At 57.4% G+C, this 20,294-nt stretch overlaps 2 protein-coding genes across 4 annotated transcripts; one reads left to right on the top strand and one right to left on the bottom strand.

Moving 5' to 3' along the window:
• Positions 1 to 251: 251 nt before the first annotated feature.
• On the top strand, positions 252 to 9,152 carry Creb3l3 (cAMP responsive element binding protein 3 like 3). The gene is made up of 10 exons (XM_048341960.1): positions 252 to 415; positions 1,121 to 1,252; positions 1,691 to 1,985; positions 3,336 to 3,442; positions 5,237 to 5,374; positions 6,414 to 6,520; positions 7,374 to 7,442; positions 8,167 to 8,251; positions 8,389 to 8,485; positions 8,578 to 9,152. The coding sequence occupies exons 1-10, from the start codon at positions 389 to 391 to the stop codon at positions 8,871 to 8,873; spliced, it is 1,353 nt and encodes a 450-aa protein (XP_048197917.1). The 5' UTR covers positions 252 to 388; the 3' UTR covers positions 8,874 to 9,152.
• A 232-nt stretch (positions 9,153 to 9,384) lies between these two features.
• Sirt6 (sirtuin 6) lies at positions 9,385 to 16,295 on the bottom strand. 3 transcript variants are annotated; one of them, XM_048341979.1, is made up of 9 exons: positions 16,181 to 16,258; positions 14,748 to 14,843; positions 14,333 to 14,460; positions 13,209 to 13,391; positions 12,492 to 12,551; positions 10,662 to 10,757; positions 10,508 to 10,588; positions 10,083 to 10,206; positions 9,385 to 10,003 (listed from the first exon to the last, which is right to left on the bottom strand). In XM_048341979.1, exons 2-9 carry the CDS (start codon positions 14,781 to 14,783, stop codon positions 9,707 to 9,709), a joined length of 1,005 nt encoding a protein of 334 aa, XP_048197936.1. In that variant the 5' UTR covers positions 14,784 to 14,843; positions 16,181 to 16,258; the 3' UTR covers positions 9,385 to 9,706. The 3 variants fall into 3 exon arrangements, with proteins under 3 accessions (XP_048197936.1, XP_048197935.1, XP_048197937.1); XM_048341978.1 differs by lacking the exon at positions 14,748 to 14,843 and having other exon boundaries at positions 16,181 to 16,295; XM_048341980.1 differs by lacking the exon at positions 14,748 to 14,843 and having other exon boundaries at positions 10,083 to 10,155; positions 16,181 to 16,285.
• Between the last annotated feature and the right edge of the window lie 3,999 nt (positions 16,296 to 20,294).

The raw sequence follows: 20,294 nt of genomic DNA, 5'->3' as shown, positions 1-20,294 counted from the left end.
CCTGAAAGTAGGGGAGAAGTCATGGCAGAGCTGAGACAACCCGGACTTTAGCCTTTGCCCACTATGGGCTGGACCTACAAGGAAACAGGGAGATAACGGTCCTCCCTCTCCTCCCCCACCACTCAGCCCAACCACTGTCCCGTTGGCCCTTCTTCCTGTCCATCCATTCTACCCACCAACCAGCAACCGAGGGCTGGGCTTCCAGATCCTGGGCACTATTTGAACATCTCTTGGGGGGTGGGGGGTGGAGGAACGGTGTTGACTTGACATAGAGAAAGAGAGACACGACCAGAGACTTGGGGAGCAGCGCTTTGACCGGGTGGGGGGGGCAAACAGCTTGAAGTGGGGACCCACTTCAGTAAGGCCTGAAGCACAGCTGGCTGGGCCCATGGAGGTGGAATTCATAGCCGGAAAGGTGGGTCCTGTGTCAGGTGGGGAGGGGGCTCGATGCCAGGAAAATGGTCTCCAAGAGGCCAGGCTGGCGAGGCAGATGCAGCCCGCGACATGGGTGGCCAGGCGGAGGCTGGGGAGGGAAGGCTATGGGGGGCCTGTCCCCACTCTGCGCCATCCCTGTTCACCCAGGTGTCGGGCTTGGGGGCAAGATGGGCCAGACTGGGCCCTGAGGAAAAAAGAGGGGCTCTAGGGCACCCCTGTCCTGGGCTCAAGGACACTAGATGTCCCCCCCCCCCCAGCTGTTTCCTTTTTCTTTTTCTTTTTTGTGTGTGTGCCAGTATTGGGTCTTGAACTCAGGGTCTGGGCGTTGTCCCTGAGCTTCTGTGCTCCAGGCTGGTGCTCTACCCCATGAGCCACAGCTCTGCTTCTGGCTTTTTGGTGATTCACTGATGAGAAGAGTCTCGTGGACCTTCCTGCCCAGGCCAGCTGGCTTCCAACAGCGATCCTCAGATCTCAGCTTCCTGAGTAGCGAGGATGGCAGGCAGGAGCTACTTGTGCCAGGCTGGCTCCTTCCCGGGTTTTCTGTCCCACTGTCCCCATCAGGGGTGGAGCTAGAGGCAGCGGCTGCTCAGCCTGGGCTGGGTGGGGATTGCTTGTCAGCAGGCCGGACCTTGTGTGTGTGTGTGGGTGTCTATGGGATCTCACCCCAGGGCCCTTCTCATCACAGATGGCTTCTCCGGCCTGTGCCGTGGGCCCCATGGACAGTGTAGAGCTCCTGGACCTGCTCTTCGACCGGCAGGATGGCATCCTGCGACATGTGGAGCTGGGCGGGGACTGGGGTCACTCCTCTGAGGACCAGGTGAGGACCTCCCTCCCCCCTGCGGAAGCAGGGGGCCAGAGAGCTATCCAGTGGGCAGACTGGGAACCCAGGGGGCTCCCAGGCCTGCCAACTCAGGGAGGCTCTCTGTGCTCCTTGTGAACAAAGTGACCATCCACTCCCTTTTGCAAGTGTGAAAAGGGCCATGTCAGAGAAGGCTAGACACTAGCCCAAGGCTACACAGCAGTCTGGAGCCCAGCATGAATTCCTACTCAAGACTCACTGACTCAGTGCTCCCATTGCATCTGAGAGAGAGAGAGAAAGAGAGAGAGAGAGAAAGAGAGAGAGAGAGAGAGAGAGAGAGAGAGAGAGAGGGAGGGAGGGAGGGAGGAGATACATGGAGGCCCAGGGAGAGGTTCACTGGGAACCCCACGGCCAGGTGGAGCTGAGCAGGGACTCCCTGATGCTTCCTCCTCCCAGGTGCTGCCAGGTGCAGACTCCGACGGCTTCCTGAGCTGCCTCCTGGGCCCTGGGGACTCAGTGCCCAGCTCCCCGACCTGGTCCCCAGCTGCCAGCGACAGTGGCATCTCTGAGGACCTGCCCTCTGACCCCCAGGACACCCCTCCCCGCCGGGGCCCACCTCCCACCACAGCAGAGGGCCCTCCCTCTGAGCCTGGCAAGGATCTCTGCCATTCCTTCCTCCCCAGCCCACCCTGTGTCCCCACCAGGCAGCCGGGGGCCCGAGCACTGGAGACCTCGGTGGCCATTGACCTGGGTGAGTTGGTGGCTAGTGGCCACTCTGGGTGCAGTTCCCAGAACGGACACCAGAGGGCGCCAGACTGATTTGTAGCATCAGTGATGGGCACCTGGGCCCGGCCCTGCCCTGCAACAGATCCTGCTGGGGCGGCCTTGGTGGGAGGCTCAGAGCAGTGAGGTCGCTCACCTGAGGTCACACAGCTCCACCCAGTCAGGAGTACAGCCCTCAAACCGACTGTGCAGAGTCCCTCGAAGGCCAGAGTCAGGGGTGACTCAGACCTGCTCCCTGCCCCATGGGGGAGATAAGGCTTGACTGAGTTATAACACCTGTGGCCCTTCTCATCTGGACTGGCAGTAGGTCCCCTGAGAAGCGTCCTTCACCTTCTTTGTTGGTTTATTTATTTATTGGCAGTACTGGGATTTTTTTGTCTTTTATAGTTTGTTTGTTTTTTCCAGAGCTGAGGGCCAGACTTGGGGCCTTGCGCTCACCAGGCAGGTGCTCTTCTGCTGAGCTAAGTCCTCAGCCCTGGCAGTAGTGGGATTTGAACTCGGGGCCATATACTTGCTAGGCAGGTGGGCTACCATTTGAGCCACACCTCCAGCTCTTTTTGCTCTAGGTATTTTTCAGGTATTCCAGTGGTACCTGAAGTGTTTTAAAAAATTATTTTATTAAGGTGGGGACCAGTAGCTCACGCCTGTCATCCGAGCTACTAGGGATGTCTGAGATCTGAGGATCCCAGTTTGAAGCCAGCCAGGGCAAGAAAGTCTATGTGAGTCTTATCTCCAATCAATCACAGAAAAAAAAGCCAGAAGTGGCACTGTGGCTCAAGTGATAAGAGTGCCAGCTTTGAGCAAAAGGAGCAAAGAAGCTCAGGGACAGTGCCTAGGCTTTGAGTGCAAGCCAACTCCAGCCCAGGAACAGGAAAAGAAAAAGAAAAAATATATATACGGCTGGCCTTGAACCTCTGTCCTCCCAAGCTCAGCCTCCAGTATGGCTGGGATTACAGGTGGGAGCCACAGTGCCTGGCTCTTTGTGCTTTTTTTTTTTTTTTTTTGCCAGTCCTGGGGCTTGGACTCAGGGCCTGAGCACTGTCCCTGGCTTCTTTTTGCTCAAGGCTAGCACTCTACCACTTGAGCCACAGCGCTGCTTCTGGCCATTTTCTGTATATGTGGTGCTGGGGAATCGAACCCAGGGCCTCATGTATATGAGGCAAGCACTCTTGCCACAGGCCCTGGGCAGGGCTGTCTGTTTCTACCCAGGCCTTGGGGAGCCCTGGATGTCACCCATATTGATGGGCTGGGGTGGCTGCTGGGAGCGGAGTCCCCCTTCCCCCTGACGCCAGCCCTGACCCACCCCCCTGCCCCCCAGAGCTGTGGAGCTCAGGAGACCTGCGTGTGGAGGAGCAGGCCGTCTCGCCCTCCCGCTTCAGCCTGTCCGTGAAGGAACTCCTGCTGTCCGGCAGCGGTGGGGACCCGGTGAGCAGTGCCCCGCCCTGATGCCCCGTGTCACAGCCTCCGTGGAGCCAGTGGAAGCTGGAGTCAAAGGGGGCTCGGGGAGGGCTGTCCAGAAGTGACAACATCCAGCCAGATGCCCGGGCTCACGCCTGTCATCCCAGCCACTCAGGAGCCTGAAATCTGAAGATCCAGGTTCAAAGCCAGCCAGGGCAGGAAAGTCCACAAGAGTCTTGTCTCCAGTGAACCAGCAAAAAGCTAGCAGTGATGCTGTGGCTTAAGTGGTAGAGCGCCAGCCTTGAGCAAAAAAAAAAAAATGTTCAGGGACAGTGCCCAGGCTCTGAGTTCAAGTCCCAGGACTGGCACAAAAATTGAAAAAAAAAAAAAAAAAAGGATTTTCCTATGTCCTTATAGGGGGCAGGGCAGGCAGGGGACATGGGGCCAGGCTCAGTGGAGAATTGTGTTCTGGGAGCTTCCCTGTCCTCCTCTCCCCTCCTCCCCTTGCCTTCTTTCTTCTCCTCCTCCTCCCCCTCATATCACACTATACATGACACTGCTTTGCTCCATTGCTTATATTTCTGTGTGTGTGTGTGTGTGTGTGTGTGTGTGTGTGTGTGTGTGTATTTGCCAGTCCTGGGGCTTGAACTCAGGGCCTGGGCACTGTCCCTGAGCTTCATTTTTGCTCAAGGCTAGCACTCTACCACTTGAGCCACAGCACTACTTCCAGCTTTTTCTGTGTTTGTGGTGCTGAGGAATCAAACCCAAGGCTCCATGCACGCTAGGCAAACACTCGACCACAAAGCCATATTCCCAGCCCACTTGTATTTTTTATTTTTGCCAGTCCTGGGGCTTGGACTCAGGGCCTGAGCACTGTCCCTGGCTTCTTTTTGCTCAAGACTAGCACTCTACCTCTTGAGCCACAGTGCCACTTCTAGTTTTGTCTATATATGTGGTGCTGAGAATTGAACCCAGGGCTTCATGCATGCAAGGCAAGCACTCTACTGCTAAGCCACATTCCCAGCCCTGCTTGTATTTCATTTTAATTCATGTTGTATTGGTTTGAATTTTGGAGGCAGGATCTTTGGATGGAATCCATGGACTCACCATCCACCTGTCTCTGATCCCAAGTTCTGGGATCATAGGCATGGACCACCACAGACGGCCCCTTTAGTATTGTTTTTGGGTCAGTTGTGTGGCTTGAACCCAGGGCCCAGGCACTGTACCTGAGCTTTTTCACTAAATGATAACACTCTATCATTCTGAGCCACAGCTCCACTTTCGGTTTTCTGGTGGTTCATTGGAGATAAGAATCTCACGGACTTTCCTGCCTAGGTTGGCTTTGAACCTCTATCCTCAGATCTCAGCCTCTTGAGTAGTTAGGATGTCAGGCGTGAGCCACTGGCTCCCAGCTCCCTTTACTTTTTAACATGATCCTTTCTCGTGGCATTACTGGTAACATGATACACAAAGTCCCATCCTTTTCCCCTTCTGCATAATATTCTTCCTCTGATCAGGCCAGCCAGTCTTACTTCCCCTGCCCTGTTTCTCTTGCCTGCAATCCTGTGCTGGCACACAGCCCTGGCACAGAGTAGGTACTCTGAAAACTGTTGTCGAATGACTATATGTGGAAGGAAAAACAAACAAACAAAAACCCTGTATGCCTCCCCTTTGTACACTGAGGGTAACTAAGGCTCAGTACCACAGCGGACAGAGGACTGAGTGCTACTGGTAACTCCCTAGGCCTCGCGGCATCCACAGGTGGAGATTTCACTTGTGGGGTCTCAGGGCCTCCAACTCAGTGGCTCTGGGTTTCCATAGCAACAGCATCACCCAGCAGCTGTCCATGTGCTGCGGCCTGGGACCGGTCACTGCCAGGAGCTGGTGCTGACTGAGGACGAGAAGAAACTGCTGGCCAAGGAAGGCATCACCCTGCCCACACAGCTGCCCCTCACCAAGGTATGTCCCAGGGAGGTGGGGTTCCCTCTCTCTCTCCTGCTCCCCAATACCTGTCTAGGTCTCTCCATTAAATTCCCCTCATAGAATCTTAGTCCAGGCTGAAAAAAAATCAAATCAAAACAAAACAAACCCAGCCAGAAGTACAACCTTAAGTTCAACTCAGACAGGGCCATGCTTGGTCTTGAACTGTGATCCTCTGGATCTCAGCCTCCTGGGTAACTGGAATTACAGGATGAGCCACCAGACCTTAGCTGAGACAAATTGTGATGGGAATCTACCTATACTGTGTATGTGTGTGTGTGTGTGTGTGTATCCTAGGGCTTGAGCTCAGGGCCTGAGCACTGTCCCTGACTTCTTTTTGCTCAAGGCTAGCACTCTACCTCTTGAGCCACATCACCACGTCCAGCCTTTTCTGTTTATGTGGTACTGAGGATTTGAACCCAGGGCTTCATGCATGCGAGGCAAGCTCTTTACCACTAGGCCATATTCCCAGCCCATTAAAGAACTTTTTAATCTTTTTATATTATTTTTGAGAAAGTCCCCTTACTTTATTTTTTTTGCCTGTCCTGGGCCTTGGACTCAGGGCCTGGGCACTGTCCCTGACTTCTCTTTGCTCAAGGCTAGCACTCTAACATTTGAGCAACAGCACCAATTCCAGCTTTCTCTGTGTATGTGGTGCTGAAGAATTGAACCCAGGGCTTCAGGCATGCTAGGCAAGCATTCTATCTCTAAGCCGCATTCCCAGCCCCTCACCTCTTTCTGAGCATGAGTTCTCACCTAGTATTTCATCATCTGTGGCCCCCGATTCCCAGCCACACCAGTGGGGTGTTGGGCCTCAGACCTTGCGATTCTGCCCTGCTGCAGGGAATGTGCTGTTCCCGGCATGGCCACCAGAGGGCGCTGCAGCACCGAGGCCTCACCATCTAGATGGAGGTGGGGGAGGCAGCTGCTAAATTTTGGGGCCCCCCAGTGTGGTCTCCTAGAGACAGTGCAAGAATGAAGAAAAATCAACCAGCCCTCTTTGTACCCCTCCTGCCAGTATGAGGAAAGGGTGTTGAAGAAGGTCCGCCGGAAAATCCGTAACAAACAGTCGGCCCAAGAAAGCCGGAGAAAGAAGAAGGAATACATCGATGGCCTGGAGACGCGGTGCGGCTGGGGGCCAGGGCTGGTGTCACACTCACAGAGGAAACTGAGCCACAGCGCTCACTCCCCATGTGCCCAGAGGTGGCAAAATCAGAATGGCATTCCCTCGGTGGGGGGTGACCCAGGGATCTCTGATGCTGGGACTCGAACTCAGGTCCCAGGTGCTGTCCCTGAATTTCCACACTTAGGCTGCAGTCCTGCCCTTGGAGCTGCAGCTCTGCTGCTGGTTGTCCTGGAGACAAGCATCTCACAGACTTTTCCTCCCTGGGCCGGCTTTGACCCGTGGTCCTCCAGATCTCAACCTCCCCATGAACTAGGATCCCACACACCAATGGCCGGTGCCCTGTGCCAACTCTCTATTCTTTTTTTTTTTTTTTTTTTTTTTTGCCAGTCCCAGGGCTTGGACTCAGGGCCTGAGCACTGTACCTGGCTTCTTTTTGTTAAAGGCTAGCACTCTGCCACTTGAGCCACAGCGCCACTTCTGGCCTTTCCTATATATGTGGTGCTGAGGAATTGAACCCAGGGCTTCATGTAAATGAAGCAAGCACTCTTTGCCAATAGGCTATGTTCCCAGCCCCTCTCTACTTCAAAAGCAGCCAGCACCCATGCCTCGGGCCTGTCATTCTAGCTGCTCAGGACGTGGAGGCAGGAGACCAGGAGTTTAAGGCCAGCCCCAGTAACATAGCAAAGGCCTCAGCTAAAAAATGAATAAATAAATAGTCTCATTACAGACTTCCCTGCGGGTCTGGGTCTGGGATGGGTGATCTCTTCCCTTTGTCTTGGGGGCCCCCAGGGTGGCGCCCAAGGGGCAGCTGGCTTCAGACCCCTCCTCAGTGTTCCCATCTTCATCCGGCAGGATGTCAGCCTGCACTGCACAGAACCAGGAGCTGCAGAGGAAAGTCCTGCACTTGGAGAAGCAAAACCTGTGAGTGGCATTCAGCTGGAGTGGGCACAGGGGAGAAAGTTTTTTTTGGGGGGGGAACAGGGAGTAGCCCCCATACATTTTACAGGAGGAAGGGGTAAAGGGCAGCGCCTATGTGTTTTGGGTGAAGGGCAGAGAGCTGAAAGGAGCAAGGAATAAGGGCTCCACCTACAAAGGAGGCAAGCCATATAGAAAGGGGAATTTGCGTTTGGGGCTTGGAGGGATACGTAAGAGACTGTCAGAAGAAGGCAAAGTCAATGGAGGAGAGGGCAGATGTCATGGCCAGGGGCTGGCAACAGCCAAAGACATCATCTGTGTTAACTTGGCATCTGCTCTGGGCTGTTGGGGGCAGAATGGGGAAGGAAGTGGACAGTTTCCATTGAACTCAGGGCCCAGCAGCAGGTGCAGTGAAGGGGCACAGACTTTGGTCTACAAGATTATGGCGCGGTGAGGGTCATGGTGAGGGGCTGGCGGCCTGAAGAGCCAGCTAGAAAAGTACATGGGGTGTGGGTGTGGGCTGAGCCTGTGCAAAGGCCCTGCGGCAGGAGGGAGCTTGGATGCGCTGAGTGGGTGAAGGGGAGACAGGGAAGGGAAGGCAGGAAGGAGGCAGGTCATGCCGGGCCCTGGGGGCTGCAGGGAGGACTTGGCTTTGGAGGAGGTAGCAGAGAACCCCTACACAGACAGGACACCATGCTGAGGGCTCCACGGGGCCACCACTTGCTCCCAGATCTCTCTTGGAGCAGCTGAGGAAACTTCAGGCCCTCGTGGTCCAGTCTACCAGCAAGTCTGCACAGACCGGCACCTGCATTGCGGTGAGCCACCGGCCCCCCAGGGGTGGGGGGAAGTGGGGTTCACAGCCCTGGGAGGCGAGGGCCGCCAGGAGCATCTCAGGCAGAGGGTCCTGGATGGGGATGGGAGGGAGATGGGGTGACCCGCTCCGCCTCCACAGGTCCTCCTCCTGTCCTTCGCCCTCATCGTGCTGCCCTCCGTCAGCCCCTTTGCCTCCGGCAAGGCCGAGAGCCCCGGGGACTTCGCACCCGTGCGTGGTAGGTGCCCAAGCCCTGTGCCCCAGCCCTGCACACAGGGGACACAAGACGGGACCCCACCCCACCCCGCCTGACCCTCCACCTCTGTGCAGTCTTTTCCAGAACCTTACACAATGATGCTGCCTCCCGTGTGGCCCCTGGGGTCCCAGGCCCCAGGCCTGACACTGGCACACCTCAAAAAGCATCCCCAGGTAGCCTTGGGATGGACTGGGGGCGCTTCCTGGACATTCTGGGGCAGGGAAGCTCAGTGGAGGAGCTAGACGACACCCCCCTGGTCCTGAGCAACTCCACTGATGGGCTGGGCCGGGCTGCCCTGCTGGACTGGGCGGCCCCGGACCCCGTGCTCAGCTCGGGGCTCACAGGGATGGAGGCGGTGGGGGAGCTGTGAACACCCCAGGATCATGCCTCTGGACCCCTCTGCCCAGGGGCACCTCGTGGGGGTTCAGCCGTGGGTAGCAGCCCCTCCCTCTGGACTGATCTTCAAGTGAGGAGGATCCACAAGGGCTGAGAAAACCATGCAGACTCCCCACTAGACAGACAGACAGGCGTCTCCACAGCCCCAGCCTGGGGCTCCCAGACACCACAGAAATTTGTGGATTCAGGGTGGCTGCAGTGCATGGTCACCCTCTTTTCTAAGACTTCTGTAACTCTAAATAAAGTATTTTGCAGAACATGGCCATGGGGCTGAGTGGGGTTCGGGGCCTGGGTCTTGGCGGGGGCGTGGGGGGGGGGCTCCCAGCACCCCGGCAGTTTCAGCACCGTGGACAGCAGCAAGGCTGGGCCTGGAGTTACAGGGATTTCCATCCTGTGCCTTCCTGGGGGACAGGGCAGATATGACACAGATGAGGAAACTGAGGCAGACAAGGTGACCCCCTCATGCCGGGAGATGAACCACTGTGGTGCAGTAAAGGAACCCTGATTTATTGTATTGCAGACTTTCCGTGAAGCCCAGCACCCCCTCCCGTCTCCACAGCCCACCCCTTCCTCAGGCTGTCCCCCTGAGCTGAGGAGCGGCTGTGGGGGGCCTGGAGGAAGCCTGGGGGTGTTGGAGTGTCCTGAGTCAGAGGCTGGGTGCACCCAGAGCCCTGGCACCCCAGGGAGGGGGCTGGGGCTGGAGCCTCGCTCAGCCCGAGGACAGACACACACCCACACACACACGCAACCAAGAGTAGAAAAGAACGAGTCTATGGTTTCTACAAAAGCCCCCCCATGGCACCCTGGTCAGCTGGGAGCTGTCTCTGCCTTCACCCTTTTGGGGGGCCAGCGGGGGGCAGGGCTGTTTGGCCTCTCCCTCTTGTGGTGCCAGTCGCAGGGCTCTGGCTTGGGGTCGGTGGGCGTGGGGCTGTCGAGCGGGGTGGGAGGCTCTTCCTTGGGGCTCGGGGGGCGTGGCAGGGGTGGCAGGGCCCTGTCCAGAACTCGGGGTCCGTCCCAGGGGGGTATCTGGAGCCCCAGGTGCTTCATGAGCTGTGTCATCACCTCGTCGACATAGCCATGGATGCGTAGGTCGGCGTGGCGGTCCTAGGAGGCGGGGGGGGGGGGGCTCAGACAGGGGATGGGACGCGTGGGGGTGGGGTCATGTGGGGCGGGTGGCACCTACATGCTTGGTGGGCTGTAGGTTCACGATGACCAGCCGGCCTCCACGGCGCTTGGTGGCCAGGGGCAGGTTCCCACTGGGCCGGATTTGCAGGGAGGTCCCCAGGGTGATGGACAGGTCAGCATTCCTGGCGAGGGGCAGCAGCAGGGGGCAGGGCTCAGCCCCACAGCAGCCCCCCATTCCTGTCTACCTCCACACCCACTTGCCTGGCCCCAGAGGTGCTGCCACGCATGGCACTGAGACAGGCTGGGTAGCACTGGACACAGATTCTTTGCTAAGGCCTCAGTTTCCCCATGAATGCCTCCCTCAGGCAGGGCTGTGAAGACCTTTTGGGTTACTCCCTGTCCTGGTGGGGGGGGGGAAGGCGCATATCTGCCTGGTCCCCATGCTTGCTTGCCCTCCACCCTGAGTACCCCGGGGGGCCACACCTGCTGGCCTCATCGGCAAGAGCCAGGTCCCGGTCCGGCAGAGAGTCCTCCCAGTCCAGGATGGTGTCTCTCAGCTCGCCCCTGTGGACCAGAGGTTGAGGGGTCAGCAGAGTGGCCAGGCACTGCAGTCGGGGGTGTGGGGAGGGGCGCTCACCTGCAGGCCCGCAGCCCCCTCGCCTTGGCCACGGTGCAGAGCCGGCCTGTGGCCTTGAGGCCCATGGTGCCCACGACCGTGTCCCGAACATACTGCCTGTGTGGGGAAGGAGGGAGGGCAAGCGCTCAGCCCCTGAAACACTGTCTCTTTCTCCGCTCCCCCCCCCCCCCCCAGCTTGAACGCACAGTCTGGGCGCTGTCCCTAAGCTTCTTTTTTTTTTTTTTGCCAGTTCTGGGCCTTAGACTCAGGGCCTGAGCACTGTCCCTGGCTTCTTTTTGCTCAAGGCTAGCACTCTGCCACTTGAGTCACAGAGCCACTTCTGGGCCATTTTCTGTATATGTGGTGCTGGGGAATCGAACCCAGAGCTTCATGTATATGAAAGTGCTCTTGCCACTAGGCTATATTCCCAGCCCCTCCCTGAGCTTCTTGTACTCAAGACTAGTGCTCCATCACTTGAGCCACAGCGCCACCACTTATTGGTACAGAGCAGCCTTGTTGGTTTATGTGCTATGCACGAAGTTTTCACAGGCCTGAAAACACTGACTCTGGTCCTTATACACAGAGCGTCGGCTGGCCACTGCCTGGGGTAGGACAAGCACTAGCCGATGGGTCTTGTGTGTTTTCTGTATGTTGGAAAGAGGAAAATGACAAGAAAACCATGTGATCCCACCTGCACGCCAGTCTGGGTGGCCTCATTTTGAAGCCCCAGCCCCTGATAGGTGTTCATACCTGGGGACGCCCACAGAAGAGGGAAGTTGTGGGGGGGAGGAATTATGCCCTCCCTCCCACAAAATACATTCGATGTTTTCATACCCCCTTGCCCCCACCGGTGACTCAAAGGTGACTTGATTTGGAAATCCAGTCTTTGTGATGTAACTAGCCAACTCAGTCCAAGTGAGATGGGTCACACCTGTAATCCCAGCTCCTGAGAAGTCAGGACCGAGGCTCAAGGCCAGCCTAGACAGAGTTAGTGAGCCCCCCACCCCCATCTGAACCATCCATGTAGATATGGTGTTGTACGCCTGGATGTATAAATAGAAGAATACAGGTTCAGGCTGCCCCAGGCAATAAAATAAGACCCTTTGAAAAATACCTAAAGCAAAAAGAGCAGAGGGCAGGCTGAAGCACACAGCATCTGCCCAGCAAGCACAGGGTTCTGAGTTCAGACCTCAGTACCAGCCAGCCTCCTTCACATGCAAGAGAGAGGAAACACTGCAGGAGACACAGAGAAGGCTGCAGCAGGACCATGCCCTGGGCTGCACAACGCGGCCACACGCAGGGAGCTGTCAGACCGGTGCACAGGCCTCTCCACAGGCAGCGGGGGAACCTGGCCTGCACACAGCCTGGCTTTAGACTTTTGGTCTCCAAAGCTGTGGAGAGTACACCTACCGCTTGACATCCCCCATTTGTGAGCCTATGTGACCAGGGTGCAGGAGACAGGCCTGTATCCCTGGGGGCCTCCCTGTGCTGCCAGGGGCCTTTGGGAACTAGAGAAGGGCTGTCAGGGTCGGGTCGAGGGGAGGGCCTGTGGCCAAGAGTTGGGGGCCGGCCACACATGGAGCCCCACTCACAACCAGTCTACGCCCTCACTCCTAGCCATTACACAGAAGTTCTGTCCATGTCACAGGTCCCCCTCCCCACAACCATGCCCACTCATAGAGCCTCGCCCACACAAAGAGCTCCTCTCCACATGCAGAGCCCCGCCCACATCCACAGGCCCCACCCACGACCGCAGGCCATTCCCAAACCAGGCCAGCCTACACACACTCCCCGCCTATACTGCCAGGCCCCGCCCAGTTTCAGATGCCCCCCCCCCCCACCTCGACTCACGTCTTGCACTTGGCACACTCTTCTACAAACATGTTCCCGTGAAGTTCTGCCAGCTTGTCCCTGTGGGAGGAGGAGGAAGAGAGGTGTGGGGGTGGGGGGTGACCCTCCATGGATCTCCAAATTGTAAGCCTGGTCCGTTGAGCCCTCCCTTCAGAAGGCCTTCTCTGGCCTCTCCTGACTACACCCACGGACCTCCTGTCTAGCAGCCTCCATCGGTCCCACCCACAGGCTGTGTATCCCCCGGGCAGCTGGACCAGCCGTTCTGAAATGGAGGAACCATTAACTGCGCAGCTGACCCCTCTGTGGCCATTCTTATTACACAGTACCAGCCCCCTCCACAGGAGTGCGCTGCGTGACCCTGTACACACTTAGCTTCTCACTTTCTCAGCACCCAAGGCTGAACAGGACACTAAGTTTTGTGATATTTCTGGGAAATCCAACACCAAGCCTGAGGGGCTCTTTCCTAATGCTCCCAAGGTCACCTCCGGCATGTCCCCACTCCAGGACTATCCCATGGCCAGACCCTTGCTGACCTTCCTATTCAAGGCCACAACATCCTTTCCAGTTCCTTGGCATTGCCATCGCTAACCAACCAGGCTGGAGGCATGGCTCACGTGGTAGAGCACCAGCAGAGCACACAAGCCAAGTGAGGGCAAGGCCCTGAGTTCAGATCCTGGTGGGTAGGACAGGGCTGGCTGGGCGGTGGCCGGTGGGTACCTGGGGAAGCCGGAGCGCACGTGCAGCCCGTCCACGTTCTGGCTGACAAGAAAGTTGAGGAAGCCCACGCGTTCCAGCTGCACCAAGGCCATGTGTGTCCGGGTAGGCCTTGCGCTCTCAAAGGTGGTGTCGAACTTGGGGGCCAGGCCCCTCTCCTCCATGGTCCACACACCATGGGGGCCTCTAGGAGGACAGCGGGTGGGGAGAAATCAAGGCAGGGAGAATTTGAGGGGACGGGTGAGAGGGGCACAGGAAAAGAAATAAAGAATCAGCAATGGAGAAAGGCAGAGGATAAAGGGAGAGATGCAGGCAGACTTGCTGCCACTTTGAACGCTGTACTGTGTGGCGGCAGGGAGCCCTAGCAGGTTACAGGAGGAGGCTGTGTGCTGGGGAATCCTAACAATCCTTCTTCAAAGAGCAATCTCACACAGTGAGTCCCTGATCTGGTGGGCAAGAGGTCTCAGGAAAAGAAAGAAATACAATTTACTGTGCAGTGGTGCACAGTGGTCCATAGTGCCACCCCAGGCCAACAGAGTGAGACCCTGTCTTTTCAGGGAACAAGATTTCTCTCACACAGGCCAAGGAAATTGAAGGATTTAGAGACGGTGGCTGCTTTCACACCCTGTGTACACACTGCGCCCACAGGAAAACATCTGCAAGTGGTTCTGGAGCAAACTGTCCCTAAGAAGTCTCCCTCCCTAGGATGATGCATGATATGCCTTCCCCAAAGACATTTCCCAGCATCCCTTGCAGCTAGCTGTGGTCAGGTGATCTGGTTTTGGACAATGGAGTGGGACAGAATACAGGGGAAACAGGTTTGTCCCCCTTTTCCAGGACCCAGGAGGGAGCCAGCAGGATAGGCCTGCATATAACCTAAAGACTACATTTCCCAGCATACTCTGCAGCCAATTCTGGGCACATGACCATGTTCTAGCCAAAGAAGTAGGGCCAAATGCTGGCTGATTCCAATGGACTTTTGGGAAACAGAGGGCTCCTCTCCCCCTTCCCAGTACCCAAGAGGAAGACAGCAGGTTGGACTTCCCAGACTGGGTGTCTGTTGGTCCCAGGGAAGTCTCTGGTGGTACATCAAGCCCTGCCTCAGTTTCCCCTCCCAGCCCAGAGACCTGAAGTCAGGGATGCCGGAGGCAGTGCTGATGCCAGCGCCTGTATGGAACACGACATTGGAGGACTGCCGGACCAGCTGTGCCAGCTCCCACACCTTGCGCTCTAGCTCCTCCGGGGGGTCAAAGATCTGTGGGGTGAGAGAATGGAAGGGGCCTGGTCCAGATGTGTCCCCCAGGGCCCCAGGCAGGAGCCACACTGTACCCATCTTGTGCAAGGGAGGACATGGGCTGGACAAGGTGGCTTGTTTTGTGGCCCCTCTCACCCACAGCTCTCCATGGCGCCCACCTCCCTTGGGGTCAAAACCCAAGTCCTCCTGAAAGCCCACAGGGGGCTCCATGACCTGTGCAGTCCCCTCCCTGCCTCTTCCTCTAACTCTGCTCCTTCAATAGGTCAACCTCCCTCCTGCCCTAGGGCGTTTGTCCAGGATGCTTTTCCCACAGACACCTGCATGGCTCCCTCACTCTTTTAGATTTGGATTCCAATATCACCTCTCTGGTGCCTCCCAGACTCCTGGTCTCGGCCAACTGAATGGGGATGTTTAATAAATTTGTAAATCAGCTGGGTGATGGTGGCTCACATCTATAATCCTAGCTATTCAGGAGGCTGAGAACTGAAGAACACGGTTTGGTTTAAAGCCAGTTGGGGCAGGAAAGCCCATGAGACTCTTCAATAAACTACTCAGAAAAAGCCGGAAGTGGTGCTGTGGCTCGTGGTAGAGGGCTAGCCTTGAGCACAAAGAAGCTCAGGGACAGTGCCCAGGCCCTGAGTTCAAACCCCAGTACCAGCAAAAAACAAACAAAAACAAAAGTTTGTGAATAGAGTGAATAGCAGAGGAGGGAATCAGGCCTCACAACAACTGGATAGAGCCTGGCTGCTGGTGGCTCATGTCTGTCATCCTACCTACTCAGGAGGTTGAGATCTTAGGATTGTGGTTTGAAGCCAGCCAGGGCAAGACAGTTCATGAGATTCTTTTTGTTTTTGCTGGCTTTTTTGAGTACTTTACTGGAGAAAAGAATCTCATGTGTGGGGGGGGTGGGAGTGGGGCTTGTGTGGGGGCTGGGGGTGGGGCTGGGGCTGGGAATGTGGCTTAGCGGTAGAGTGCTTGCCTGAAGCCCTGGGTTTGATTCCTCAGTACCACATAAGCAGAAAAAGCTGGAAGTGGCGCTGTGGCTCAAGTGGTAGAGTGCTAGCCTTGAGCAAAAGAAGCTCAGGGGCAGTGCTCAGGCCCTCAGTTCAAGCCCCAGGACTTGCAAACAGAGTCTCCCGGGTACTTTTTGAACCATGATCCTCGGATCTCAGCCTCCGGAGTAGCTAGGCTGACACGCCTGAGCCACTGGCTCCCGGCTTCTATGCGACTCGTATCTCCAGTGAACCACCAAAGCGCCAGAAGGGGAGCTGGGCTTCAGTAGGTGAGCTCTAGCTTCCAGGGGAAGAAGCCGAGGGGCAGAACCCCAGCGCGGAGTTCAAGCCCTCGCCTCCGCCCCCCCCCCCCCTAGTTTACAGATGGAGACCCCAAGTCCCACCTCCTGTGGAGAGAGCGGCTTCCCCCTCCGGGTGGCCGCGGGGTCCTGCCCGGGGGCCGCCCGCCCCAGCGCCGCCCCTGTCCCCTCCCGGCGGGGCTCGGCGGCCTTCCCCACCACGTCCGTCCCCCTGGGTCGCCACCTCCCCGGCCGCCCCGAAGGTGGGTGTGCCCGCGCCCCTGGGCGGGCCAGGGCTGTCGCCGCCCGCGCCTGCCCGCCGGCCCGTCCCCAGCACAGTCCAGCCCGAGTGGCTCCTGAACCCCTCCGTCCCCGCCGCCCGCGTGGAGGCCCGGGGCGCTGCCCTCCGGGGGACCCCGACACGCTCACCTCCGGCAGGCCGCACTTCCCCTTGTCCGCGTACGGCGACAGCCCCGCCGCATAGTTCACCGACATCGCCGCCGCCCCGACGGGGAACAATAAAGTTTCTCTTGTTGCGGCCGCTTCCGCCGGAAACGGGGCCGGATGACGGGGGAAGGAGGAGCCAGCATTCCTTTCCTCCGCGGCCTCGGCGGCGCACGCGCGCTGGCCTGGCCGACGCCTCGCCCGCCATCTTCAGTATTGGCAGAGCCCGCTAGTTTGCTTTAGCCTGTGTATCTGGGGCCTGGGAGAGGCATGGCCTTGGGGACCGGGGCGGGCGGGGAGACGGGCGCCCTGCCGTGTGAGAGTTCTCCAGTGGGGCTTGTGCCACTTAGCGGGGACCCAGGACCCCAATCCATGCAGGGCATTCAACACCACACAGTTCTGGGAAAAGGCTGGAGGTCTCTGAGGTTTCCTTTTAAGAAGCATATGTGAAGGGCTGGGAATGTGGCCTAGTCGTAGAGCGCTTGCCTTGCGTGTATGAAGCCCTGGGTTCGATTCCTCAGTAGCACATGAACAGAAAAGGCCGGAAGTGGCGCTGTGGCTCAAGTGATAAGAGTGCTAGCCTTGAGCAAAAGAAGCTCCAGACTGGGCCCAGGGCCTGAGTTCAAGCCCCAGGACTGGCAAAAACAAAAGAAGCATGTGTGAAGCCAGGCCCCTTGGCTCACCCCTGCCATCCTAACCGCTTCAGAGGTGGAGATTAGGCAGATCGAGTTATAATGGGGTGTGGTGGAGCACACCTGTCATGTGGAGAAGCCTAAAGTAGGCAGATGGTGGATGTGCAGACCAAACACTTGACCAGGAAGTAAGACCCTGTCTTGAAGGAGCACCAGGAGTTTAGCATGTGCTGAGGTCCTACTGTGATGGGGGAATGCTTGGGCATAGAGCCATCCTTTACCCTGGTGTTTGGACACAATGCCACAGTGTGATCGGGGTTCAATGGACGCCTCTGGCCTGGACTGTGCTCATCTTGGAAGGCTTCCTTGAAGAGAGCAAAGATAGAAAGAGGGGTTGGAATGAGGTGGAAGGAGCTGCCTTCCTGGGCTGGGGTGGGGGTGGGGAGCCAGGAGGAAGGCAGAGCTGGGCTCCATCCAGACAGTGAAATCAGTCAGTCCAGAGATAGAAGAAGACTCCAGGTAAACCCCGCTCCTCCCCCGGCCTACTGGCCATGGCCAGCCTGTCTCCTCCCTTGGCTCCTCCTGGCCCCCTGGGGCAGCCACTCGCCAGCCTGCCCACAGCCGATCAGGTGTCATTGTTGGGTGCTGGGAGCCGCTGGCGTGAGCTGGTGCAGGTAACTGGAGCTGTCGTGGGCGCAAGGGGCCGGTGCTGCAGGAGGTAGGAGGACAGGTGGAGGGACGCTGGGGAGGGGGCTTCCCCCAGGCTGGGAGGAAGGGTGGCACTGCTGGGCCCTGGCTGCTGAGGGGCATGCTTTACACTGTCCGCACCCAGCCCTAGTCCTGCGTGCGGCACCCACCTCCCGCCTGCCTTGGATTCCACCTCCCACTGTGGAACCCCCCTCCCAATCCCACCGAGGGCTCTCCTGCCTAGGAGATGGGGAGGGGGGTGTCTTTTCACAAGTGTCTTCCTGAACTGCTGTGGGTATGATTGAGCTCGCAAGGAGGGTGGGAGGAAAGGGAGTGGACAGAGGTGGGAGAAAAGGGTGGGTGGGTAGATGGATGGATGGATGGATGGATGGATGGGATGGATGATGGGTGGACAGATGGATGGTGGATGGATGGGTGGATGATGGATGAATGGTTAATGGATGAATTGATGGCAAATGGATGGATGGATGGTGGGAGGATGAATGGGTGGGTGCATGGATAGGGAATGGCTGGGAGGGTAGATAGATGAATAGGTGGGTGGGTGAATGGATGGGTAGATGGATGGATGGATGGGTGGATGGTGGGTGAGTGGATGGGTGGGTGGATGGTGGGTGGATGGTAGGTGGATGGGAGGGTGGGTAGATTGGCGGGTGGGTAGATGGGCGGATAGCAGGGTGCCATGGTGATGCTAGCACATATGGAGTTGGTGGTGGTGGCTGCAGGGTCGGGACTGACTGCACAGGTGGGTCAGGGAGAGGATGGTAGTGTGGAGGACTTGGGCTGGTGGACAGGTGACAGTGAGTCCCTCCCCCGTGCCCTCCCCCTGGCAAGATGGATGAGCCACCCTCCACCCCCACCCCAGGCCCTGTCTGGGCTGGGGGGTCACTCTGAGCCTCTCTTTGGGACTGCGGTACCTTCCATCACACCCACACGGCACAGGACTGCAAACACTTGAGGGTGTGGCTTCCAGTCGAACAAGAACACGCAGCAGCCCAAAGTCCACTCGGGTGGGAAATGCCAGTGGTCACCATGTTCTCTATGAAGACCCAACACACAGCTGCACAGGGGCCTGGGACCCGGGCAGCCCTGAATAGAAAGGAAATCAGAGCCACCAGCATTGTCCCAGCGCAGGAGCAGGGATGGTGGGGGGGCAGGGGCCAGTTGGTGTATAGCAACCAGCCTGGGATTTAGGAACTGAGATGTGAAGGATGAATAGGAGTTCACCAGGGAAGTGTGTGTGTGTGCTGATATTGGGGCTTGAACTTACGGCCCGGGTGCTGTCCCTGAGCTTTTTCATTTGAGGCTGGTAATTTGTCACTTGAGACATAGCTCCACTTATGTCTTTTTGGTGGTTAATTGGCATTAAGAGTCTCCAGGACTTTCCTGTCCGGACTGGCTTTGAACCGTGATCCTCAGATCTCAGTGTCCTGAGTAGCTAGGGTTGCAAGTGTGAGCCCCCAGGGCCTGGCAGAAATGCAGTGGAAACTGCACAGATTAAAAGCTTGCAGCCAGGCGGGGTCTGTGTGGCAGTTGCAGATGTGGGTGAGGTGCATTTATGGAGTGCCTTCTGTTTACCGGCCTGTAATACCACAGCCTGCACTGAAAGGGGACTGTGACTTGGTCCAGAAAGAACCAGCCCCGCACTTTCTAGAGGAGGGAGGGCATTCTCAGAGAGGGCAGGTGACCCATCAGAGGCCACACGGGGGGGGGGGGGGACGGTGTGTGTGTGTAGTGAAAGCTTGTGTTCCCCAGGTACCAGGGAGGAGGAGGGGGAGGCAGCAGACAGACAGCCTTGCCCGCCAGCTGGGGTGTCACTTCCTTCTCCCCCATCCCCGATCCAGGTGTCCTGGGGTTTGGAGAAACACCAAGCCCCGGCTATGAAGACCCTCAGGGCGCGATTTAAGAAGACTGAGGTGAGTCTCAGGGTCACTGAGGCACACCGGGCTTTGGTCAGTGCCCCCCATTCAACCTTTGTCAGCCTGGAAGGAGGAAGAAGCTGCGGCGGCCTCTGTGCCTGGCCCCCCTAGCTCTCTGCTGTCCTCTGCCGGTTGCCTGTCTTCACACAGCCTCCTGGTCACCCAGCCTTTTACCCAGGGGTCCCTGCACCCAGAAGACCTTCAAGCCCCTCCCCCTGGGCTTTCAGTCCTTCCTCCTCCAACGTCCACTCCAATCTCAGCTCTCCTGACAATCTCTGTCCTTCCAGCCATAGTTCAGAAGACTCTATCCTTCCTGCCTGTCTCTTTTCTTTTCTTTTGTGCCAGTCAGTCCAGGGATTTGAACTCAAAGCCTGGGTGCTTTCCCTAAGCTTTTTCACTGAAGGTTTGTGCTCTACCCCTTGAGCCACAGCTCCAATCCTGGCTCTTTGCTGCTTCATTGGAGATTAGAGTCGCAGGTGGACTTTCCTTCCCAGGCTGGATTTGAACTTCAGTCCTCAGGTCTCAGCTTCCTGAGTAGCTAGGATTAGAGGCAGGAGCCACTAGCACTGGCTCTCTTGAGAGTTTTTATTAGGCGAAGAAGGGAGGCTCAGAGAGGTTAAGGAAAGTTGCCCAAGGTCATATAGCTGCCTTGGGGGTTGAGGGGAGTGGAGAGGAGAAACTGGAATACATAGCTGTCTGCAAAATGGAGTTATCCCAGGAGTGACCCCAACATTTCCCAGGCCTTGGAGGAAACACAGCATGCAACTGAATCCTGGCCCAGTTGCTTGCACAAGCAGAATTCTATTTAGGTCAAGCCTAGCAAAGCACTCTTGTTCTGTGGGA

The sequence above is a fragment of the Perognathus longimembris genome, chromosome 3 (genome assembly GCF_023159225.1).
Source record: "Perognathus longimembris pacificus isolate PPM17 chromosome 3, ASM2315922v1, whole genome shotgun sequence".
Lineage (NCBI taxonomy): Eukaryota > Metazoa > Chordata > Mammalia > Rodentia > Heteromyidae > Perognathus > Perognathus longimembris.
This window is presented reverse-complemented; position numbering and strand designations above follow the sequence as displayed.